At 39.8% G+C, this 25,651-nt stretch overlaps 3 protein-coding genes across 3 annotated transcripts in view; all 3 read left to right on the forward strand.

Moving 5' to 3' along the window:
* The window catches only part of LOC113166021 (stromal interaction molecule 1-like), a 24,028-nt gene extending 10,493 nt beyond the window's left edge, over nt 1-13,535 (forward strand). The window contains 8 exon segments of the mRNA XM_026365923.1: nt 2,359-2,536; nt 7,147-7,324; nt 7,988-8,155; nt 8,469-8,569; nt 8,670-8,763; nt 8,765-8,900; nt 10,345-10,408; nt 11,136-13,535. Coding sequence (XP_026221708.1) covers nt 2,359-2,536; nt 7,147-7,324; nt 7,988-8,155; nt 8,469-8,569; nt 8,670-8,763; nt 8,765-8,900; nt 10,345-10,408; nt 11,136-11,646 — 1,430 coding nt within the window. The 3' untranslated portion in view covers nt 11,647-13,535.
* A 1,520-nt stretch (nt 13,536-15,055) lies between these two features.
* LOC113165527 (protein sel-1 homolog 3) lies at nt 15,056-21,104 on the forward strand. The gene is made up of 23 exons (XM_026365132.1): nt 15,056-15,182; nt 15,300-15,774; nt 15,870-15,996; nt 16,092-16,213; nt 16,310-16,425; nt 16,515-16,576; nt 16,664-16,796; nt 16,879-17,005; nt 17,105-17,230; nt 17,486-17,691; nt 17,772-17,951; nt 18,193-18,312; nt 18,496-18,636; nt 18,758-18,820; nt 18,944-19,117; nt 19,204-19,331; nt 19,426-19,509; nt 19,589-19,679; nt 19,770-19,857; nt 19,937-20,046; nt 20,145-20,272; nt 20,364-20,466; nt 20,693-21,104. The coding sequence occupies exons 1-23, from the start codon at nt 15,129-15,131 to the stop codon at nt 20,780-20,782; spliced, it is 3,048 nt and encodes a 1,015-aa protein (XP_026220917.1). The 5' UTR covers nt 15,056-15,128; the 3' UTR covers nt 20,783-21,104.
* A 1,991-nt stretch (nt 21,105-23,095) lies between these two features.
* The window catches only part of robo2 (roundabout, axon guidance receptor, homolog 2 (Drosophila)), a 275,954-nt gene continuing 273,398 nt past the window's right edge, over nt 23,096-25,651 (forward strand). The window contains exons 1-2 of the mRNA XM_026375443.1: nt 23,096-23,190; nt 25,019-25,150. Coding sequence (XP_026231228.1) covers nt 25,033-25,150 — 118 coding nt within the window. The 5' untranslated portion in view covers nt 23,096-23,190; nt 25,019-25,032. The remainder of the gene's footprint in view (nt 23,191-25,018; nt 25,151-25,651) is intronic.

The following is a 25,651-nucleotide window of genomic DNA, read 5'->3' on the forward strand; positions in this document are numbered from 1 at the left end:
ACAGCCTACCTTAGACATGCATAGACAAAATCCTGTTACCAGCCCTATCAGGTTCAGGGATTGACACCACACTGCTCTTTATTGCACACATACCACTGCACACACTCATCATCTCTCTCTTTTCACCATCTCCAAATTTCTATTCAGATTTTTTTTTAATCATAATGGATTAAATGTGTCTCAGCTGTCACACCTCTTGGCAGTACTTTGTTTTGTTTTATTTTGTTTTTTCACATTAACTGTGTTGACATTGGGAAATCCTGTTCCCAGAACCACTGCCAGCTTTTTTTTCCCTCATGAAAAACATGTTTGTTGTCGAAGGATTTGTTACAGTATTATTTTCTGATATCTTTTATTAGTAGGCCTACAAAGGCGCACAAATACTTAATTTGATATTGTGAAAAATATTAAACCATATGGGTTACACAAAGTCAGGCTGCAAATGTTGAATAAGTTGATTATTCAGTCAGAATGACTACTATAATATTAATCACCACCGTTTTTATAATCAGACATCAAGATAATAGATCTCTTTGTGGTAAGCTATGATGGGAATTTGTCATCATTTGCAAATATATTATAGATAAAACAATCGAGAATCGATAATAGTAGATTTCACTTTATCAAATTATAAATTATGGTAGCACTATGGCTGAGCCCTGAAGTCCAGCTGTGTTTAAATTGAATAGTGCATATTTGGACAAGGAGTGTGCTGATGAGAGCAGCTTTATGTAATAATTAGTAAAGCATAAGGGGGGAACACTTCATAGAAAGCAGACATTTGCATTAGAAAGAAACAACACTGGGGAACAGTATGCAGGGGTCTGTGTCTGGCATGTGTCATTGTGGATGTGTTGTGTTAGTCACACCAAAAGAAAGAAATTAGCAAAGGGTGTCTGGCTTTGACAGCCTCTCAAAGCCAGGGGGTCCCACTAACAGTCAGGCAGATCAGCAGCATTTTGCGACACATTTAAGAATGGGTTGATCTTAATGTAGTGGGCGTGTGTAATAATTAACCTGTGCACTTTGGGCCCAGTTATTTCCAGTTTTGTGGTTAATTAAATGTCTCTGTGGCATTCAGGAAAGGCAGTAACTGTAGTGTTTACTGTGTGTAAATAACAAATTATGAACAGTGTACTGGACTTGGAAGATGGCTAAAGGCAAAGCTGATAGTGTTGCAATAAATGGAACCTGGAGAACAGTCTAGCTTGAGGAAAATGTTTCATATCATGTCCGAATTATCTGCTGGCCAGCACATTTACTTACTATTGTATTTTTACTTACTCTTATTACTAATTCAGAAGAGAGGATCAGTCTCAGTCTTCATTTGTTCCTGTGACACTACAGCGACACAATAGCAGACCCAGCTGCTCCTTGACTCTGATGAACCTGTGTTTGTTCTAGACTTTATAAGCAAGTCTACAGGAATATACACAGTACTTCTGAAAGATCATTTAAAACCAGCTGGAGACTTGGTGGTGACTTTGCTTTTATGTGATTTTGAATTTTGGATTCCTGTGTTGTGTGTGTGACTTGACTTGAGCAGGTAGTGATGCAGAAAGATTTTTGAAGTATGCTTTTATGTGGCATGCCATCCTGCCTTATCTAAAGCGAAACACACCTGTACTGACTTTTTATCCTAATTTTACTTCCCTTTTGTCTCAGTCCAGGAAGTAGAAGTGTTTTGACATCTCTTTCACGCACACCTCTTGACAGGTTTTGCAATATAAAAAAAAAGTTCCTCATTCTGTAGCTTGCAAGGTTGAAATCCAAGCTGGTTATCAGTTGCTCTTCTGATTCACAATAATGACTTTTTTAAACTCAAACTTGATTCTAGTTTTAATTATAAATGTTGTGTGTGTATATAAATATTATAAAAATGTGATTTGATTGTGAATTAAAGCTTTTTACAGAGCTATAGTTGCTTCCTAGCTGCTTTGACAACATGACAATATACTCACATGTTATTCTGACTCATTCAGAGGACTTGCAGATTTGGTTTAGAGCTCCTATCATGTACCAAACTGTAAGAGTTCCCCTTGTTTGGTTTTCTGTGCATGTTCTTTATTAGCGTTGTCTACCAGACCAAAATAGGTCACATTAAGCTGGCTTTATTGTGGTATTTTGCTCTAGGCCGTGCTCACCACAACCTAAACTTGTGCTACTGACTCTTCTATTTGTCAATCCACAACACTTGCAGTATGACGACACTTCACACTAACTTATTGTGAAACTTGCTTATTTTATTTTATGATATTTATATATTGCCTGGCTAAAATGTGTGTAGATGATCTTGATGTTAACTCTCCTCCTAAAGTGCAACTTCTCCTCTTGTTTTTTTGTTCTTGTTTCCCACAGTGAACAGACATAACCACTTGAAGGATTTCATGCTGGTAGTGTCAATAGTCATAGGCATGGGTGGCTGCTGGTTTGCATATATCCAGAACCGGTACTCTAAGGACCACATGAAGAAGATGATGAAAGACCTGGAAGGCCTGCAGAGAGCTGAACAGAGTCTGCATGACCTACAACAGAAGTGAGGGTTTTTCCCACCACCCACACAACACAACAAATATTAGATTACAAACATGTATTGTTAACATATATTATATTGGCCTATATTATTGCTTTCTACAGAACCTTAAATAGATGCCAAAGTAACTTTAACTCAGGTAATTTTTTTTTTAAATACATTATTAAGTTAAACCAAAACTAACATAATCCCGTGTTGGACTAGACATACTGCTTACATACTATATCTGGCATGTGCAGTGTTATTCCTCACACCCCCTAAGCTCAGTGACTTGACAGGCAGTTAATGCTGAACATTGACTGAATGGAAAAAGAAGTCTTCCTGGATCGCAGCAGGTTTTGACAACACCTCTCAACATTAAAATATGTTTTTAGAGTATGTTGCAACTACAGAAATTAAAACACTGTTTTATGTCACATGTATTTCTGCTAGTGTTTGGTAAAGCAGATTTCTTTTTTAAGTTGAAACACAGAAAATATACGTTATTTAGCCATAGCTAAGCAATGAAACCACAGGATGTAAAAAAAACCACATACCTCTGAAATGGGAAGTGAAAGACTGAGTGGAATGTGTTGTTACACTAGATGAACTGAATTTATTAAGTCAAATCTAAATTAAATATAGCCACTGAATTAGATCAGGGGCATTACTGGTACAGAGTTTAGGTGAGAATGTTGAACGGGAAAGATATTTAAGCCAATTTGACAACTCTGTTTAATTGCACATTCAGAAGTTAACGTGCAGCTTATAAGACTATGATTTCCACATTATTAAAATTAATATGCACTTTAAATTACACTTTTGTGCAGACATTTGAAAGTGGAGTAAACCCACGGACACAAAGGTTTTTGGTTTGGTAGTTGATCTATTACAGCCTTTCTCAACTATGGGTGTAAAAGCAGGAAGCTGTGTTTTGAACAGCGGTGATCAAAGCTGTTGATATGGATATGACACAAATGCTTTTCCATTCATTACTAGTTTTTAGTGAACAATAGCAGAGAGCCACTAATCTCAGTAACAAACCCTCCTGCGTGTCATAGCTGAGTCGAGTGCAGAGAGACCATCAGGGTTTGGCCGGCACCCAAGCATGACATAAAAATCACATGACACAGTGTTTGTCTCTCCTGCTGTGAGGCCACAGATGATCAAGGCATGCAGTGAGCAGAGCCTTCTTAAATGTAATTATATAAACTGGGAGACGCTGTGTATTGTTGGTCAGACTGGAAACGGCAGGAAATTAATGGAGCAGGGACTGTTGGTGTTGAGCTGTTGTTTCTGGGTGAAAAGAGGTGATTTCTCTGAACTATAAACATATCTTGATGGTTTTTCTTTCAAGTGAATTCTTGTGTGTGTCTATGTTCTGACATCCACACTTCATGCTGGGAGCATTGTATTTTCAGGGCAATGATGTAATGTTTTGAAATGATGTTTTAATATAAAGCACCCCAATAGAGCCAAAATCATAAGTAATTGCCTGTATCACGAGGGGTAATTAAAGCCTAAAAGACAAATCTAACTATTTCTGTCTACTAATACCTCAAGGAATGCTCAGAATGTGCTTTTAAGCAAGTACTGTGTCTTCTTATTCCCTTTTAGAGGATACTCAAACACAGCTTCCACTCATGCATACCTTTTTTTGGTTGTTTTGTGAGCTATTTAAAGGATAAACCAGAGCTATCAACTTTTCCGTCATGATGAAGTTAAATGTGAAGGTTTTGTATGTGTAATTTTAAGCATTTGTGATTGGAGAAGAATGTATTATGAAAAACTAGATACATACATAAGTGATTTTATTTTAAATTTCTGATTTTACAGTGTGAGGTTGGTTAGTTGGTCTCTTAATTAGCCTTTGACTCGTTTGTGAATAGACGTTGGTCAGTGTGGCCATGTAAGTGAATGAAAGCAAGTCCTCAGCGTATTTCAGTTTTTCATATTTGTACAGAGTTTAATTTGACCTGAGGTGTAAAGGAAACCTTGTAGAGTCTATAATGGAAAGTGTTTCATCTCTGGGGATGTCATTTGTGCTTTTAGAAAGAAGGGAGGGGCTCAGTCCCATTCACTCTGCCGAGGAAGGCACAGTGAGAGGCCACATGAGCTTGTAACGTGATGACTTGATGTTTTTTAACACTGAACAGGGAGGCTTCAAAACTTTTACTGTCCTTATTACCCACATGAATTGGCTTTTGTATCAGCTGGCTGTTTTAGGGACATGCTTTTGAACATGATACACTGTCCTGTTAGGACTCAGGTTTCTCTGACTGAGCTAGTGTTAATGTCTTGGGTTCTTTATATACTATGAAGTAACAGTCACATCTACTCTGTTGTTATTTCACTTAGTATCTCTGTCACGGCGTGTGTGTTTTCTGTAATATATGTTTTGCACAGTAAGGGAGTGGAAAGTGTTTTTGTGGGATTTTCTCCAATAGGACTAAAAGAAACATTGACTCCTTCTGATTGGGACAAACGACTGAGTTCATGCTCTCTGACGGACTGCTAGGTCAGTCTGTGTGTTGCCTCGGTGGCTTCATACTTTGATCAGTTGTGAAAACACACCTGCTGCTGCCAACTTTGAAGTGGGCTTTGACATTTATTTTTTGCTAAGCTAATTACTTGTACTTAAGTCTCTTCTGCAGATCAAACTAGAGAACCTTTAGTAAATATTAAAGGTCTACAAGTGCAGACGGTATTCAGTGTGGTCAGCAGATATCCGAACTTTCCATTGCTGGTTGTTAAGTAATTGGGGCTGTGCTGCTTTATAATTTGTGGTAATTCATTAGTGTTATGTGTTATGCAGCTTCATTTAAATCTAATCTGTGGTGGATAAAAGCACAAACAGGACTGACAAACCTAATATCTTGTGCCTGTTTCTCATAGAATACAACATGTCCCATGAAACATAATGATTTGAACAGCCTGTTCATTATACTGAGAATTTGCAGTAGATTGTGTGTTGATAATCAAAAGGCAGAAATCAGTCGGCCAACCGAGGTATCTTCCGCCAAAAGCACCAAACTGTTAAAGCAGGTTATCCCCTAATCTGTTACAGCTTTGATAGCAAAGCACTGTGGCTGCAGAACAGATAATATAACTCTTACTACACATGGTACTTGGAGTTGAGAGAGCGACTGACATAGTGAGTGAGAGACAGAGGTATGTCCTCTGTCTGTAGCTTTGCCTTTCTTCCTGATCCCTGCTGCCAGCTGCTCTCTTTCCATACCTTCAAGCAGATCCTGTGGTGGTATCAAGTAGCCTGGCCCAGCCATGACTTCCCTGTTGGGAGACGGTGGGAGGAGGCTTTGTCCAGAGCTGGATTTCCTGGGTGCCTTTTACAACCCTGTTTGACCCAGCCTCTGCCTCGCTGGTCGGAGATGATAAGCACGACTGCTTAACATGTCAGCTCTAGTGCTAATTCTCCCACATTTGGACTGGGTGTGGTGTGCAGACGGTCATGCTGGACAAGGACGGCATTGGACATGACATTAGTTTGTTGTCCACATATAAATATTGCTATTTAGAGAAGTAAGATAACTATAATGTTTTAATAATATGGTAAAATATTGTGCTGTTCTTTACCTTTTCCTGAAAAGTCTACAGTAGCTTTAAATCCTTGTCGTGTGAGCCCTACCGTGCAGGTCAGTTGAAACAGCTCAGGCTTCTTCTCTTTGGACGTTGTAACTCTGCCAGTGCTTTCGAATCTTAGCTAGAAAATGGCAGAGGTCAGGGTCGAAAGCATTAGCAGGACTGCCCACCAGCCACTTTTTCCATAGCTGTGTGAATCAACTTTTATCTCTCTACCTTTTGCTGCTTTTGTGTGGAGCCTAAAATGAATAGAGTGCTGCTCTCTAGTGGCTAAAAGACGGTATTACTGAAAGGATTAAGAGTCTAAAAACAGCATTTTGTTTTATTGTATTAACGTGACCGGTGAACTATCCTGAGATTCATTATCCAGGCCGGCGACTGTTTAAGTAAAAAAGTCCTTTTTTCCATTCCCACGTTTTATCACCTGATGGCCAAATCTAATGTTATATTTATAGATTAGATCAAAGTGCTTCTGTTTGGTTTAGAAATTCCCATTATGTTTATACATACCTGTTAATCAAAACTGAGTCAGTCTTTTTAAAGATATTAATATCTTATATTTGTGAGTCTAAAGATGTATAATTATAACATAGTAGCAAGCCCCTTCTTTTAGGTTTGCTGTTTTATTTTTTTTTAGAGCTTAGTCTAAAAATATCCCACACACAACCCAACAACACACATATGTTCTGGATACTACAGGAGCATTTGGCTGCCACACTGTTCTAAAGTTACACACTGACAGCTGTTCCCATTCTTGGCTCTGCGCCCTCTGATGTCCGTTTATTATGAGCTGCCTAGCAGCTAACCATGACTCTATGCTTTCCACAGTTTAGCCATCGTTTCCGGTACATCACCGATGCGAGTCCTACATTCTACACGTGCATGGCACTCACATGCTTAGACCCTATACCTGACCACAGAAAATGACACCAGCACCTCTTATTTTTTCTTTGTTTAGCCACTTATGTCTAAATATACAAAATACAGTTTAAAAGTTCTTGTGTGTGTTTCAATTTTTCTCTCCGTGTCCACAGACTGCAGATCGCTCAGGAGGAGCACCGCACAGTAGAAGTAGAGAAAGTGAACCTGGAGCAGAAGCTGAGGGATGAGATCAACGCAGCCAAGCAGGAGGCCCAACGACTGCGTGAGCTGCGTGAGGGCACAGAGAATGAGCTGAGTCGCCAAAAGTATGCAGAAGAGGAGCTGGAACAGGTAGTGATGGAAGTGATTCATGTTATTTAAATAGTCAGAATTTGTTGTAGGCAAAAAAAAAAAGTTCATCACTGTGACGGTCTGAAACGGAGTGAATAATGTTTTGTAAACTCACAAGATGGCAACTGCACAATATGTTAAGGTCTATCAGATTCTCATTGGCTGTAGTATAAATACACCCACTGCAGTCTTTGTCCATTGGAAATTTGGCAGGAAGAACACAGCCCACACAAGTGAGCAAAACACTCGAGTATTTGGTGAAAGGATTATCACACTGATGTAATTCAGACACGGTGAGAAATTCAGTGTTGCTGCGAGATTCTTTGACTTTCATGTTCACTGATCTTTGTCAAGGTCAGTTCATCACTTATCAGGAGGCCAGTGTTGATATCCATCAGTCCTAAACTATAAATATTTGGAGTATGTAGTATTAATACATGTCAGTTTTAGTATGTGTGTGTTTTAAAACTTCATGACAGTTTACAGAAACCTTCACAAATTGTCTTTTCTTGAAAAGTAGCACACTCACTCAAAATCACAAATCAGTCAATCAGTCTGCTAAAATAATAAAACACTGTCTGCCAACAATGTGTTCTTACTTATTATAAAGTGTATGCATGTGTTGTTCATATGTGTTTATGAGTTTGCTACTATTTGTCATAGGTGCGCATGGCGCTGAAGAAAGCAGAGAAAGAGTTGGAGTCACGGAGTAGCTGGTCACCACCGGAGTCTCTCCAGAAGTGGCTGCAGCTCACCCATGAGGTGGAAGTGCAGTACTACAACATCAAGAAGCAAAACGCAGAACGGCAGCTCCTGTTGGCAAAAGAAGGGGTAAGTAAAGGAGGTAATTAGTCCTCGATTGTATGATGGCTTGTTTAAAATCTGTTAATTCCTCCCAAAGGCAGCTGCTGTAACATGTCGCCAGATAAGATTTGATTTGTCTGTAATATCTCAGCCAAAGCTGATGAATTAAGAATATATAAATTAACATTTAAAAAAATAAAACGCATTCTAAATAAAAGCATTAATTTATTTAAATTACGGTCACATGCACAAATACACAGTGGGTTGTTGCTGTAGCTGAGAACAGGATTCCCATTTACTGATGTAGCTGAGGTTAATGTTGGGAACTCCCTTTTTACAGGCTGAGAAGATAAAGAAAAAGAGGAACACACTCTTTGGGACTTTCCACGTGGCTCACAGCTCTTCCCTGGATGATGTAGACCACAAAATACTGGCAGCAAAGTAAGTCTGGGATTAATTGTACATCTCATAACATGTTTAACAGTCGGTCAAAGCAGCATTGCTTCACTACCGTCTTCTACCCTCTGCTCATTATTTGTAGACAAGCCCTTGGTGAGGTCACTGCAGCTCTTCGAGAGAGGCTTCATCGCTGGCAGCAGATAGAAATCCTCACAGGTTTTACTATTGTCAACAACCCCTGGCCTTCCCTCTCTGGCCTCAGCTCTCAACCTCGATCCTAGCTTCATGGGCGGCAGAGCTACGCCTCAGCATTTCATCATGTCTGACGACATGGACGACATGGATGAGGATATCATGCCTGGAACTCTGCAATGTAAGAGTTCGTCCGAATCTATCAGCCATTCAGTGGGGGTTAGCAAACGAACCCCTAAACACCCCAAGACCCTGCTGGCGAAATCCAAAAATCAGCCCACATGAGAATTTGGACCTTTTCTGCTACAGTTAACTGAATTTGTGCGTGTGGCCTCCCTGGTGACGACAGTAGCGAGGGTCACACATGTCTACAACTGAATGAGTGTTGTTGTATGTTTGTATAATGTGTACCATGTAAATTCACATAATTGTCTTGTTCTTTTACACACAATTCCAGTTGAATGCCTTTTGTTAATAGTTCTCATTTTGGATAAAAGTGAGTCCTGTTTCTTTCCTCTGGAAACTGTCAAAAAATATACTTCTTAATGAGAACAAGCTTTTGTGCAGACCTATTTGTAGTTATTTTGTTCTTCGTACCTTTTGAATTTGCTTTTGATCAAACAGCTGCAGTCAACAGGACCTTTTACAAGCTTTCCATGTTCATGAACTCAGTGAACTTCTTCTGTACTGTTATATTATTGTAAAAACCTGCATATATCATTGGCTAATCAAGAACACCATCATCATTCTGCTGACCACAGTGGTTTGTAGCCATGTTGTCATCTGAGTTATTATTGTGGCTAAACTTGACACGTTAAGTTTGGGTTCACCAACTACAGGTGAAAGTTGTACAGCAGAATTCCTTTGCGGCTGCCATAGTGAGTAAATTTTTAATCAACATTAACCGCACTCCCCATCTCACTCCCCCTCTCTCCCTCCAACACTTTTTCTGGCCTTTGGCTCCCACTGCTGTCTCATTGGCCTAACTACAGATGGCACCCTGCTGTTGGAACGGCGAGCCAGTGACCTGTGGTCCGTCGGTTCAGACTGTCAGCACTCTTGGAAATATCCTGGTTGGCCATTTATTCATGCCCCAGTTCAGTTCTCAGTCTTGACATCCCTGTGTTTGCCCTTGATTTAAAGCCACGCGATGCTACGATATGCTGCAGATGGACACAGCTGAAAGGGAAAAACTATTCCGTGCTGCATTCACCTCACCTTGCCACCTTAATTACCTGCTTGCCACATTTACTCCCTCCTGTTAATCTTGTCACCCCTGTGTCTCCTTTGTAGTAACTTATCACTTCTTTTGGTAAAAAGAGCTAATTGTTGTTCAATGTTCTTTTATTCCTTTAAAGAAGATGCCACTGTTGTCTTCTCTCCTCTCGTTTCAATATTTTGTCCTTTTAAAGAGGAGAGATAGTGTTGGGAATTGATTATACACTAATGTGTGAGCGTGCAGAAAGTGTTAAATTAATTATTATTAATTCATATTACATGTTAATATGTCCGTTGAAGTCGAGAGCAACGCATCCCAGCACCTGAATACCTTTCCGCTCATCTCTCCTTGTCCATTAGAGCTTGTTTTAAATGATTGTTGATGATGCTGTTCTTTCTGCCCACAGCTCCGAGTATGATGTCCCTGCGCCAACGCCACATTGACCCCCAGCTGGCCTTGGGCTCCCAGAGGTTGGTAGAGAGTTGCTTGTTGGCAGGGCAGCAGGGAGAGGGAACCCCGTACCCATCCAGGTCTAGGGCTACCTTCAGACAGTCGCGCAGCCAGTCGTTTGGGCAGCTCGATTGTCTCCCTCTGCCTCCTCTTTCCTCGGCTGTGTCTCACCCCTCCATCATCTGTACCTCCAACCCAAAACCTCAGTCCCTGTCCTCTTTGTCCACGTCTTTCTCATGTTTGCCCAGCTCTGTGGGTGGCAGCGTAGTCCCTCATTCCTCCCATATACATCATACTTCTTTCCAGCCCATGGACCCCATTCCTGATTTCACATCCTCAGATGTCTCCAAATCGCACAGTGACAGCTTCGGGTACCTGTTTCTTTCCAATCCTCTGCACACATCGCATGTGCGTGTGGGTGTCTCTCTTCACCACCTGCTTGTCATTTCATTTATTTTAAACACGTATGTAGTATAGTTACCTTTTTATTGCACAAATCATACTGTGTTTATTTAATATTTTTCTTTTATTCATTTTGAATCTCTGCATTTACTCTTTTCCAACCTCTGTGTTCCTGGTGTTCTTTGCCAACTAACTCAAGTAACAGTGTGGAGTTCCAGTGTCCAGGCAATACCAGCGTGTCTGTGGCTTTCATAGTGTAGAAAAACCTCAGCATGCAAAGCTTTAACTTTAAACTGTATTTGCAGATTTCCTCTGATCTTTTTGTCCTCGTTTTCCCTTCCACAGGGACTTGAATCGCTCTGACTCCGACTCCTCCTTGTCCCTCTCCCAAGTTGGTGACCGGCTAGCTGCCTACACCTCTAAAAGCCACCTAATCAAGCCCACTTCTCTCATGCACGGCCTGCCCGGTCGGGTAGATGATGCTGTCTCACTGCATTCTCACACTCCCAACGGAGGGAACCGCAGCCATGACAGCGGTCATGCAGAGCATGTCCCCGATAGCCCCATACTCATGAAGAAGGTGTACGGCATGGAGAAGTCGCCCAGCCTGGGGGAGATCAACAGTCTGTCAGAGTCATCTCGCTCCTTCAGCCCCAACTCCACAGAGCCTGACACACCTTCACCTATAGGAGGGCAACCGGGGGCCATAGGGGCGAAGGGCAGCAGCCGTATCCCGCAGCTGTCCTCCAAGAAGAGCCCCTTGGAGGAGGACAGTGGCTCAACAGGAGAAGACACAGATTCTAATGCCAGCCGGAAGAAACACACCTTCAAGATCTTCAAGAAACAGAGGAAATAAGGGCTACATGAACTACAGGCTATCAGAGCTGTCTGACTGTGTTCCTCTAGTCGGTTCCTGAGGGAAACAAAAAAAAAACAAAAGAAAAGAGAAAGTGTGGAGTTCATTACTAGTCAAATGATTGCACAATTTGTTGCCGTTGCATCTTTGTGTAGGTATAACACCTACTGTGAGAAACTGGACTTTGGGAGCAAGCGACTGTTCAGTTTTATCTGCTTATTTGGTCAATGTTGAACATGTGGGGAATGGGTAGGTTTGTATATTGGAATGTAAAGTATTATTTATTCTGCAGGAAATTGTGCCAGTCTCAAAGGGAAATGTGTCTCCCAGTCGGTTTTTCTTTCTAGTTCTACAATCTATAACATTTTGCATGTCTTCACTTTTGTTTGACTGATACGCGAATGCACTTAGTGTTTGCTTGGTTCTTGTTGTTAACCTGCTTAGACAACACGTGGTGTTTCTTTTATTACTACCTAACCACTTAGCCTACAAATCCAAAGTGAATGCACACTCCTTTGTTTCACTGAGTACTTTGTTTTTATTGACGCTTACAAGTTTTTCTGTCTTTTGTTGTCTTGTTGGCAGAGCAGCTGACGCGTTTAGGAAGTCAGAACAGAAGTGTAGTTGTAGTAAAAAGCTTGGACTAGTTTGTGACTCGGATTTCACTTTTAGCCGATTTAAAAAATGTGTCAAGCAGTGACATCTGGTGAGAAGAGAAAGTTGGACGAGAGATCTCCCTACAAAGTTACAAAAGGACCATCGAATTGTAGCATTAGGCCTTTTCCGTCAAGGGTTTTTAATATTTAGAGCTGCGTGCATGTGAGTGTGAGAGAACAATGCTTTACCGAAAAGACCAGCTTTTAAAAAAAGAAAAAGAAAAGAGCCGAGTTTAACCACTTATTCATTTTTGGATTTACATGTATTCTCTTTGGATCAGGAGTGGTTTTGATTATCTTGGGCAAAAGGGAATCGAATCTTTTATAAAGCAGGAAAGTTACCAAAAACATAATTACCAAAATTCTGTCATAACAGTCTCCAAACACCAGAGACTGTGTGATGAACGAACTACTTATGTGTTCTGTAAAAGTTGTCTTCAGAGGTGCTTGATTGGTACACCTACTGTACAGCACATACCATTAAAAGTATGTCGATCAAAGAGTTTAACATAAAATACTTAAAGTACATTAAAGTACATTTTATTTACAACTATTAAAATGAGTAAACACCTCTTTGTTTTTAAAAAATGATGCCTGTAAAAGGTAAAAATGTATCTAACACCTTCCACTGATTGTTCATTTAAAGAACACAGTGTGACTGTGATTTTAGCTCCTGCTGTCCGGTGTCTTAATGTTTCTGTTTTTAATAATTATTCAAGTGAACAATGACAATTTCACTGCAGTTGGAGTGAGGAAAGGTGCTGGTAAGGGCTAAACTACAGGGCAAAAGCGAGATGAGAGTGAGATGAAGTTGTAAACACTTTCTAATCCACATTTTAACGGGGCTGAACAAGTTTTAGAAGCAGAAGACCAATCACGTCAAAGTGCCAAATAACTATTTCAAGAGGCCTTTTGGGTTTGTAGTGTGTTTGGCTGTTAGAGCCTCGTTTACCTTTATAACCACGTGGTTATATAGTGTATGTCCAGAGTTTAAATGCTGAATGTCCAAGGGTATTGTTTCTGTAACGGTATCATCAGTCCAGTATGTTTACAGTTAGTTACAGATGATTCTTATCCTCAGATTATCACAGCAAAGAACATTGTACCAGTTTTAATATTAACAGCTTCATATGAGCACAGAACTATGCATCAGTGGTTGTAGGGGATTGCTAAAGTAGTATGGACACCAGTAGACGTAGAGTAGGGTGTTCCTGATCAATGAACAACCAAAAAGTGCTGCAAAAGACACAGTTGGCCTCCCCCAGCCTGATAATGTCACAGTTGGTTTGGACGTTAAAGACATGTTTCGATATTATCATTTTAGAAACCAGCTTAAAAAAAAAATAATTTCCTACAGGTACTTTTTTAAAGTGTCATTTGTACCTCTTTTGCACGACAGAGCTGTAAATGGATTACGCCATATGAATGTGTGAGTGTGTGTGTGTATGTGTGTGTGTACCTGTCTGCTTCCAGTATAATGCACTGTAATGTTGTTGCATGTCAACTGCTTTAACAAAACCTATATTGGGTTAGAAGAGTGAGTCGGTCGAAGCTCTTCACCCGCCGTCTTTCTGTTTTAATTTCTCTTTATTTTGAGCTTCTATTTATGACGACATGCAGTATATTTGTACAGAGCAAATGATAATTTTGCATCTTCTGTGATGGTCCAGACTTTTATGGCACTCCTGCATGAATGACAGCAATAAACTATTTTGAATGAAAGATTTGTGAATTTTTCTTTTTCTTCTCACACTAAAGCCAGTTTGTTTGCTGCACGCTACACAATAGTCAGTAATGGACATTTTAAAATCCGCTGACAACCAAAAATGTGCTGTTAACTTCCCTGTTTTGGTTCTGGTGATGACCACGTAGCCTAAATTATCATTATTAATAATCAAACAAAGCTAAGGACAGAAATAGCATCAGCATCCAAAGTAGGACCTTTTGCAGACTTAATTATGTTTTTATCAGTGAATTTAAATGTAGAAATCTGAAGTTTGTTTAGTTTAACCAACAGTAAAATTAGTACACTTGTTGCCTTACAATAGTTAATTTTTCATCACAATTAGTTCCTCACTGTTTGGAAAGAACCTGGCGAATCAACATGTTAAATCGTTTTTATACATAATATAAAGTTTGTGTGGACATCATGTAGATCTACACTCTAAACACTTAGTAGCTAATAAGGTGCATAGTACAAAGAAATTATAATAATTTAGTGATTAACGCCTCTTTAAAAAAAGGCTCAAACATGATTTTGGTTCCGTTGATTAAGTTAATGTCAAACTGGAATCATTTAATGTTGCATTAATTCAATCGACAACGTAGTTTGAGGAAAATCTAATTCACTTTTCATCTAAGGGTAAGAAGACGCGTGACCTGTGTCAGCGTCACGTTCACCTGATGCGTCAACAGACGTCACGGCTCCAGCTCACCTGGAGGTAAGAGGCACTTCTCTGTGACACTGATGAGAAACCAGTGGCTGTTTCTTCAGTACAGGGAAGTTTAATGACCTGGACTGAAAACTGTGTGTTGAGTGGATCCACACCAGGTCAAAGCTTTGATGTACATGGAAATATATTCAAATTCAACAGAAATACTTGAACAGGTGCATGAAATTAGTCTGTGGTGTGTGACTGACAGATCCTCCTCGCTCCACCTACACTGTGTGTATAGTAACTGGGTGGGACTTTGTACTGTTAAATATTGACCTAAGCTTCGACATAGCTAAGGTGGAGCAGGATGAAGTCCGGATCTTGAGGCTTCTTGTTTCTGCACAGCTTGAACATCTTTAATGGAGAGTTTAATAAAAACCCTCTGTGGACCATGGATTTCCGTACACTGTACAAATACCTCTGTCAGTTCTGCCTCAGTGTGCAGGTAAGAGCAAGTTTCTCTTAATAATCTGTGATGCACTGGTTCCTTTTGCTTTGTTAAGATGTGATTAGCAGCTTTGTGTGTGTGTTGCGTGTGCTGTGTGTGTTCTGCTTCATACAGATCATCTGGGGTTTAGACAAGGTCACACTACTGAATCCTCCAGAGGAGCCGCTGCCAGAACATCTCCTGAAGATACTTTATTCTTGTGATGAACCTGCTACAGTGCAGCTCCACTGTATCATATCTTTTGAGACTGGCATCACGTCCACCCTCCTCCTAAGACAGTGGCGCTGTCTACCTGGTGACCCTAAAATAAGCACCGTGGAGCTGAAGCTGCCTGATTGGTTGGTGTATCAAGCTGATGGGATTGTTCCAGACTCTCAGTGGGTGCTGAGCTGCATCCTTCGAGCGTCTCTCAGATACAGTGGATTTGATGGCACTAAGCTGTATGTTGCCGCTCAGGATGCGGCATCATTGCAGCCGAGGCCCTTCTACAGTCGGCCTGTTAAACAACATAAACTCTGCATGTCCTGGAGAACACAAATGCTGCAGTTAACACAACGGTTTTTAACAAAACAATGCCCTTTGGAGCAAGGTATGAAAGAAACCACTGATGTTGAGCTGATAAAGGCTGTGAAAAAACGTATGGAACAACTTGAATCTCTACTAAAAAGTGCTTCTTTCATTCAGAAACGGTTCACTTGCTCTCTTCCATTTATGCTTCGACTGGAGAAAGCTTTGGCATCACAAAGACTCTGAAGCCCTACAGAGATGAGGTTCTGGAGTATTTCCGTGTTAAAGCGATTTCTTTCCCATGGTAGGACAACAGCAGACACACCATGTGCAGAATCACAGAGCTTTCCGTGTTGTTCATTTGTTGAAGTTTTCCAAACCATCTGGTCTTTTTGCCAGGTGCATGTTCTCCATCTGGATATTTGTGACCAGATACTGCCAGGAAGGCCTGTGTGGCATCCTTTACCATATAAACTCCCAAAATAATTACATCACACCAGCACTGTTCCTCACAAATTCAGGTCCAATTAGATATTCTCAGTATGTTGTATGTAAGTATCTTGTGCCACTACCTGGACTTAGTGTATCAGTTTCTCACTCTCGTATCACATCCACAGGTCAGCTGCACATTCAAATGAGCGGAGAATTAGAGGAATCTTCTGCGTTTCTGCCTTCATTCACTGTACCTATGAATGAGTGGTGCCAACTCGGTCTGATGTTACAAGGTAAAACGGTGAGTAGCCTCATACAAGTAGAGGATATCCATGCAGTATCTGTGATATATGTGTGAAATATGAAGTGGTTATTTTCACTGCATGTCAGGTGACTGTCTCCATGGTGTGCATGGATAAGGAGCAGAGAACAGTTCGATCTACAGAACACATGTGAGTCTAGTTTTAACATGACAGACTTATTAAATGAACAGTTGTACCTGAAGCGATCTGCAGGCGTATTAACAGCATGTTTCACAGGTTGAGACATACCATAATACTGGACGACACAGAGGGATATTTTGTGATTGGTGGAGGGAAATACGTGAGAGGTGTGGCAGGTTTTTTTGGACCAGTGGTTTACTACCGCAGCAGAATGTCACCACACAGCACGGTAACACACTTCATCTGCACACAGTTATTGTCTATTTTGAGCATTTGCTTCATTTTGGTCTGATGAGTTCTGTCCTCTGCAGTCTGAAGTTGTCATTCCGGACGTCATTAGGAGTGTGAACTTGACAGGATGGCTGCAGACCTGTCAAGAATTTCGTCTGGAGATGAATTTGAAAATCAGTGGCTATTCCCTCAGGAGGACAGAGTCTGGTAGTACATGAGAAAATCCACTAGATGGGGCTAATGTGACTGAAATATTCCACTGAAGGTTCAAATAAATAAATAAATCTCAGTGTTTTTTTGTTGCAGAGAGCTGTTTTGATGTTTTCCATAAGTGGATGGTAAAGGACAGACCACAGTGTGAGGCCTGGGAAACAACTGCCCCTCACAGAAGACACGCTGCAAAACTGGCCAAGTTGCTCTCTTTCAAACATGGTAAATAAAAGTAAAAAATATCCAGGGTAGTAACAGTAACTCGGTTTACTCAAGTACTGGACTCAAGTGCAGCGTGAGGAGATTTCTCATTTCATTTCCAAACTCATTTCATGATAATCTCATGTATCATATTTCCTGTCTTTATATTAATGGTTGGTAGAAATGAAATCACGAAGGGGAAGTGTAAACAATCCTAATACTGACAGTATTTCATGATATCCAGTTTTAGAAATCTGTTTAATTTGTGACCTGCAGGGGGAAGAGGAGTGAGCCTGTCAGCTGTGGGCAGAGCGCTGTACTCCTTATCACTTCATAAGCTGAGCAGAGGGAACAGCATTGGAGTGGTCAGCAGATTTTTACCACTGCTGCTCCAAGCTGGCTGCTTAGCTGATAGCAGAGCTCTGCACATGTCGTCCGTGCTCTGCAGCACTGGCCTGGGAGTCCGGAAACAGCCCAGTAAGGTGTGTGTTATTGTCAAAGCATGGTCTGGTACGTGTGTCATGTTTTTATGTTCTCACATGGCGCCACATGTGTGATGCAGGCGTGGCTCCTAGCTCTGCTGGCAGCACAAAAGGACGATCGACTGGCGCTTCTGCACCTTGGGCACTTGCACCACATGGGACTTCATGGTGCCCCCAGAGACCCAGACCTGGCCTATGGATACTACGCAAACATTGGTAAACAGACGACCTTGGATCGTCACAACCCTACGCCAAACCAGGTAATGAAAGCATTCCGATATGGGATGCTGAGTTTTATTAGCACAATACATTCTGTGTTATGCAGGATAATATGTTATATGTTGTATTGTACCAAAAAATGAGTTCCAATTACTGCAGCTATGTTGATACATTACATGTTCATCTCATTGTGTCTGGTTGTCATTAATAACTTTACATTTGTTAACATCCACTAATAAAAAGACTCACAGTGGTTTATACACTTTCTGTTTCTTTCTGTAGACATTTGTTGAGGCTGTTTACCTGAACAACGATGAGGTCTTGGATCTCCAGACCAATGAAGACCATCACATCTTCCAGTGGCTAAAACTACAGGCACGGAGGGGAGCAGCTGAGGCTGAGGTACCCTGTTCTCTCATCTCCACCTTTTCAAGTTGCACTGACAGAATTCTACAAAGTCAGATAAAACAGTATAACACACATCAATAAGTGAGGCCTGAGGGTCGTGTGTGTGTGTGTGTGTGTGTGTGTGTGTGTGTGTGTGTGTGTGCAACCTTTAGTAGTAATTTAGCAACTGCTTTGCAGCAAACACTTGCCCGCATGCTGTTCTGGGGTCAGCAGGGTGTGTCTCCAAATATCCAAAAGGCTGTGAGACACTACGAAAGGGGAGCTGTTCAGTTGGGGGATCCAGTGTCGATGTATGATTACGGCATAGTCCTAATGCAGGTGAGATGCTCAGTTCTTAGCAGTTATTCATGATGTGCTGAAGCAGGCGTACCAACTCCTCTGATGTTATTACTGTGTATTATTTCACATCATATAAATAGATGCATTTGATTCTTTTTAGGGTCAGGGGGTTGAAAAAGACATTCCAAAAGCTCTCACTTTCCTAAAGAAAGCAATGGAAAAGGTTTTGCACTGTTCTAATCTTACTCTCAGCATTAATCCAGCATGTGTTGACATTGATTTTTCTTTTCTAAATCTCAAATGGCATTTGCACATTCCATGTTACTTCTCTTTTTTTGTCTCAAAGGGTTTTGTTCCTGCAATCAATGCCCTGGCCTGGTACTATGAGCAGTTTGAGCGTGACTACAAGAAGGCAGTGGAGCTCTGGGAACAAGCCGATGTCCTTGAGAGTCCAGATGCTGCTTTGAATCTTGCTGTCATGTACTCACAGGGTCTGTATCCAGGAAAAGCTGCTGACCAGGTTAGCTCAACTTTAAAACACCTTTTATTATACTTACAAACTTTTACTGAGTGCTTAAGTCAAGATGCAAATTGTCTTCTCCACAGTTTATGGCCTATAAATACTATCTGAAGTCAGCAGAGAGAGGGCACATCAGGGGGGCAATTCAACTCGCTGACATCTGGACCACTGGGATACCCGGCCTCGTCAACAGACGTCCATTAGATGCTGTTTTGTTAGCTACTGTTTACTTGTTTCATATCACATGCAGTATATGATGTTTCCTGATGGTGATGGTGTGACTGAGATATCTTTTTAACTCACTGCAGGTGGGTAAAGTGGGCGGCTGAACAAAACGGCTACCTGGGAACCATCTTACGGAAAGCTCTGGATTCCTATCTCAGGAGAGACATGTAATCTCTTTCTCTATTCACACCTGTTTGGGTCGTGTGATTGCAGTCACAGTAAATTAACCCTATAGCTTTTCAACAGGTTCAGCTCACAGTTGTATTACATAATAGCTGCTGAGTCGGGATATGCACCTGCACAATTTAACGTAGCATATCTTTGCGAACAAAATACGGTGAGTTATAGAAATGTACAATCAAGACTGTTACTGTTTCATCTACTCCAGCAGTCCTTCTTAACGAGTTTTCACTCTGTATACCCATAGGGATATTTTCTGGATCCTGCTTTTGCATCACATTGTGTGTGGAGATATTACAACCTCACAATCCAAAGCCCAAATCCTGACACTTATGGTAAAACACTGGCTTGGGAAACTCAAATATTGCACACTTGTGCAAACAAAAACATGCTAATTTTATCTGACCTCTACAGCCTTGATTAGGATGGGTGACCTGTTGTACGAGGGGCAGGGTGATGGGCAGAAAGACATATCTTCAGCAGCAGAGATGTACAAACAGGCAGCACTAAAGAATGAACCACAGGTTTGTCTCTTAAAAATCAATATCTATTTTTCTAAGCCTTTGCTTATTCACTGTGCATGGACGTACATGTGCGTTTAAGCCATACTGTTCCTTCACAGGGATGGTACAACCTTGGCCTCCTTGCTGAAGAGGGTTACAGGCTGCCGCTGTCAGTACTGATTGAACTCGGTCTTTCAGAGCTGTACCTGGCAGACAAAAGTGTGCTTCTAAGTACCTTGTACAAAAGGTGTGTGTGTGTGTGAACTGTACATTCATGTCTTTATACGTTGGAGAAGTGCAGTATTCTGAAAGAAAAATTACTCTGTTTTCTTCCAAAGATGCAGAGACTCAGAAGACACAGCTTCTTATGTGCCTTGCAGCCTCGCACTCCTTAACGTGTATCTTCATTCGTTCCAGAAGGACTATAGTGCTGCCATTAAGGTCAGTGTGATGTGCTCACGCCACACAATTGGCACTGGCCCCCATGTGTTTTGTGTCCTACATTACTACTGAAGTTGTTTATGCAGTGCTGTTAGAAGTAAAGACAGTTATTATATTTAAATAAACTTGTTAACTAGGAGATACTGTACAATAATAATATAATGTGCACTTCCTGAAGTAAAAGTCTGATTTAATAGCACTTTATGATCATGTTTTTTCCCCACAGCTCTGCACTGCTGTTGCCGTGATTGCAGCACCAACAATATTCTTAATCATTCTCCATGTCCTCAGGAGACGAGTCCTATCCCTCAACTAGGACCAAGATTCTTCAGTACATTAAACAAAATCATAAAAGTCCAGATCTCCATGAAAACAGCTCAGCAAGACTTTATGTTAGTTTACACACTGTATGTTTACTACAGGAACACTATAAAAAGTAACTGTGACCTGTGACCTGTGACTGTGACGGTTTAAGAATGAATGTTGTTTATTTTATACACGTCTTAAATGTTTTTTTATTATTATCTTTTAAAAATGTTGATTTTAAATTAACTGCAATAAATAATAAAGACCGTTGGTGTCTTGTTGTCATGTTGTCTTTGGATAGTCTCCTCAGCGGTGGTCTTTTAATGAATAATCTTGGCTGCACTTCTTTTCAATGTGATACATGTAACTTGAATTGAATAAAAAATATTCAAATATATACTAATAATGTATTTAAACTTGCAATATTGTTGGTGCAGTTTTCTTGTTTGATATGGTGTATGTGTGGACAGTTATCCTAGAGTTTGATCTTATATTTACATAACAACAATAATATTTATTCTGTGTATTTGGGGTCCATGTGAGAAGTTTATATTTGGCATTTAAGAATATGGGCTAGTTTGCTTTCTAAATGTTATTTTCTTTTAAATTACAACTTGTGACTATGATATATAATATTCCATCCTATTATTTCTTAGAATTGATCACTCCACTATTTCTGAATGAATTATGAATGTAGTATTTCCCTTAAGAAAGTCTCTGCTACCACAGGATGTATAAGAGGGTTTATGGAGGATGGATGTGATGACTGTCTCCACCATGCCAGGTGTTTCCCCCTCCCCCTATTTAATTTGTTATCGCACATAATTTAGCATTTAATTGCATTTGTTTTTCATTATAAATCTAATCAAATAAATATAAATATACTGGAATTAGAGAAACACACGTCGCTTGACGTCCTTGCGTGTGACGTCAGAAACAGCGCGCGAAAATGAGCAGTTAGAGTTTTTCAACAAATAGCTAGCTAGCTAGCTGCTAACTCGACCTGGATGATGTGGGCTGATGACAACCTACAAACCTCGAAAACTAGGTGCAATACCTTAACAGTGGAAGACACTAGTCATTAGTGTTAAATTGGTAATTAAGAATTTCTATTAGTGTGGGTATGATTTAATTACCCTGGATTTGCTGGGCAGAATGTACATTGATTACTTTTAAAACCATTAAAATTAGCTCTGCTTTGCTTTGAGGTTTCTATTAAGGCAAGAGCTGTAGTGGTTTTTAAAATATTGGCAACACCTAAGACATTGAATTACATTGCAGGCAGTTCTAAAATGGTAATTCTTATGACCTTTTTTTCTTTTAGAAGCATTAATCATCAGAAATAATAAGTCTAGTAGAAATGTGAAACCATTGGCAATTTAAAAGAGGACTCTTGAAGCCTGCAATGCCTATTTTTCTTTTGAGCTGCTTAGTAGTAGTTAAGTTAATAACTTAAAAAAATGCTTTACTGGTTTAACGGTTTGGACATAGTTATTCAAATAATGTCAGGTATATTCCAGCAGTATATCCTGACAAATGATGAAGGCCAACATTCACATTTGAGAGAAATCCAACATAGTTTGACTTTCTTTTTTAAACACAAGTTATAGTTAAAAATGAAGTTGTTCATGCTCTCTAGTGTTCAGACTGTATCATTGAGTTTCTGAATGACCTCAAATTGTAATTTCTCTTTGGAATTTCTGAACTGCAGCAGTTTATTACTTATTGGTTGACATATTAATACTCACATCTTTGATAAACTAGTATCAGACAGTGTTGCACATTTATCTAGTTATTTGGCTGCCCCACATTATCACCACTATTTTAGATGTATTTATTTATTTGTATTTGTTTAAGAGAGTACTGGCTATACATTGTCATCCAGTAATAGTGTTTGTTTTCCTGCATCCTATGAATTTCTATTGTTCTGCATTACTGTGTGGGCTTACAGCCTGTAGGTTCTGCTGGCTTCAATGAAATTCTGTATACATTGCGATTTAAGTGAATTGCAGTCAGGCTTGTGATTTGGAGCTTAAAAGCTGAAATGTGAACAAATGAATAGAAAAGGAAACAGCAGCACTGAGGGAAATGTGAAATCAAATTAGTTGCTACAGTTTTGCTCCATGGACATTGGCTTACCAAGAATGCAACTCCTGACAGTCTACATTATCAAAGCAATCTGTCTCTCTTTTCCTTTTCTTCTCATCCCATTCACTGTTTTTTCACTCTTTTTCTGTTTCCCCCCTCCCTCTGTCTTTGCAGATGGGCTATTTGGCCAGTGAAAAGCAGGAGAGCTCTGCCAGTTGTGAGTGTACGACGGAGGTAAAGAGAAGAAAGTCATTCTGGCAGCAGTGGGAGCTGGAGTCGTTTGTAGGATATGCAGCAGAAACACAATACGGAGGTGCAGATATAGCGCAGGTATTTGTGTGTGTGTGTTTGGGGGCAGTGGGTGTAAAGCAGTAATCTGTATCACAACATTTTTAGTTTTTTTGTGAGTTCAGAATTGAAAAATTGCAGTATGTACATGGCCCTTCATACTGTGGGACAATTTTTACATGTTAAAAAGTTCTTAAGAAATGCCAGAGACATATTAGTAGTCAAAATGTGTGTAACCTGTCTTAATTGTTTTAAGTTAAATCTTTGATGTACTTGATTTTTTTTTGCTTTAAGCAGTGTTTTGAGCTGTTTTTATTTCTTTTTAATATTCTGCAGTGAATCTATATTCATAAAGAGTCCAAGTTGCTAACAGAAGAGGCTTTTTGCTTGAATTTTAACTCTCAAGCAGCGCAGAGAAACTATATTTGCATGTTCTGACTTTCATTAAAATAAATAGAATTTTAATTTTAAAAATTTTAAAAATTTTAAAAGGTGTTAGCGGTTCAAACAATGCATTGAAAGCTAGCTGAAAATTTTAAATATCTACTTACAACAGTCTCAAGCTGTAGAGTGTGCCAGTGCACAGAAAGATGATGCCCCATTTGTTTTCCTGCCTACCCTAATTGGCTTGGTAGTCTTCTAAGCAGGGAAACGATGGTCAATTAACACACTGACTTTTAAATCAAATTTAAAACACTGAAAATCGAGTCGTGGCACCATTTGCAAGTCTAGAAGGCTACTTTGTGCTTCTGTTATTTTCTTTGTTATTCTTGTACACACTCATGACTGTAAACCTTTCTTGCAACATACAGTATTAACTTTTAAGCTGTAAAATATAGTGTCTGATAATTGTAGTGTATTGATGTTTTAAATATCATTAAGTCATTCAAAACTGATTTACAATTGTTCAATGGTGGCAAAAGCAGAATGCTGCTAGACTGTTGAGTAGGATTTTCTGGATAAAATGTAATGGTTGGTGATCAAACATAATGCCTGTTGTTTGCACGCTGTTGTTTTGCATTTGGTGGCAAAGCAAATTGGTTTTATTTACGTGTCCAGTGATGCAGTAGTGCCACATAATTAATCTCTTTCTTGGGTGTCAAGATGTGAATATAAATTAGTGCATAAAAAGTGTAGGCCTATTGATTTCATTCTTCCTTTGTAAGCCTGTTGTGAAATGTCAGGGTGAATGATAGCACTTAGTAAACTTGCCATGCTGTGTGCATCTGTAATTAGAGTGACAAGATGGAGCTTTGCCTACATTTTACATGGTTGTTTTCTTACTGAAGACAGCATTAACAGTGACACTACAACAGGAAGTTCCTAAAGGTGCACTCTCTGTTCTGCTAACGTCTTGATTAATCAAGAAATGTAAAATAATGGCATTAGAGTCAAAGTAGCAGTACATAGTTCTTTAATAGACATGGACCAGAATATAAGAACTTTGTAAGAGTTTAACTTGAGTGACTGATAGTTTACTCTCACTTATAGGCCAAATGAGACAAAGTTATATCTGAATATTACATATTGGTACAAAGTCTTGGACTGTTGTAAGAAATTATACTTACTCTTCCTTCTTGAATGCTTGTTTATAATTTTATCATTAGAATCTAATTATTTTTTGTCAGTGATTGTTTTTAATATTAATAGCTGCGGTGCTTTGGACAGAGACTCATATTTACAGCTTTTGGTGAACGCCAGAAGCGTGATGGTGTATTAAATATCTGCCCAGTGATTTATCTTTTCTGTCTGGACTCATGAACATCTCTAGTCATGAGGCTGTAGTTATGTTTTTCAAATGATACAGTGGAAAGTGGTAAAATGGAAATGTCAATATCTTAATAGCTTGTTTCACACTCTCTTTCTTCAGTATCCAATGGTGCCATGACTACAAGGAGTCAGAGAACTGTGGAATCCAGAGCACCGAGAGTGGGTGTGCCCTTTTCCAACTTCCTGCTCCTTCTAATTCTCTTTGGCTGCTTACTGGATGCCCAGGGTCAAGGTAAGATGTATATGGACCTGGCTGTGAGATCAAGGTCATTCATAGAGCTGTTGCCGTTGTATTTTTTTTCCACAACTTGGGGCCACAGTGACTACACATACTTCCCAATTAATTATATTTGGTTCTGTGGAGTATCATACTTTTAGTGAAAAGTTATTCTTTAAGAGATGTTGGAAAATACAAGAACGTTTATTAAATTGTTTTAATAGTTTTTTGTTTTTTTTATGTTTCGGAGTCATCTCCTTGTTACGGGAAATGTCATGGAGCAGTTTTTAGTGTAGTGGTTACGTTAACATTTTGTGGACTGTAGCGTAGCATACCAACATTGTAGCTGCATTCAGGGACAGTACAGAGTGTAGGTCATCTGACATTTCATAGTCATAAAGACAGATTGGTAAGTGTCTGTTCCTCATTTATTGAAATTTGTGATATTTTTTGTGTTTAGATTGCATGTACAGTAATTTAGTTTGACTGACAGACTGATTTACTGACAGGGTAACA

The sequence above is a fragment of the Anabas testudineus genome, chromosome 13, assembly GCF_900324465.2.
Source record: "Anabas testudineus chromosome 13, fAnaTes1.2, whole genome shotgun sequence".
Taxonomy (NCBI): domain Eukaryota; kingdom Metazoa; phylum Chordata; class Actinopteri; order Anabantiformes; family Anabantidae; genus Anabas; species Anabas testudineus.

Excerpts from the sequence above, each read along its gene's own strand:
- LOC113165527 (XM_026365132.1), top strand. The coding sequence starts at position 15,129 with ATGGATTTCCGTACACTGTACAAATACCTCTGTCAGTTCTGCCTCAGT. Across the intron at positions 15,775-15,869 it reads ACAATGCCCTTTGGAGCAAG|AAACGGTTCACTTGCTCTCT; the intron begins GTATGAAAGAAA and ends TCTTTCATTCAG. Across the intron at positions 16,577-16,663 it reads GTTCGATCTACAGAACACAT|GTTGAGACATACCATAATAC; the intron begins GTGAGTCTAGTT and ends CATGTTTCACAG.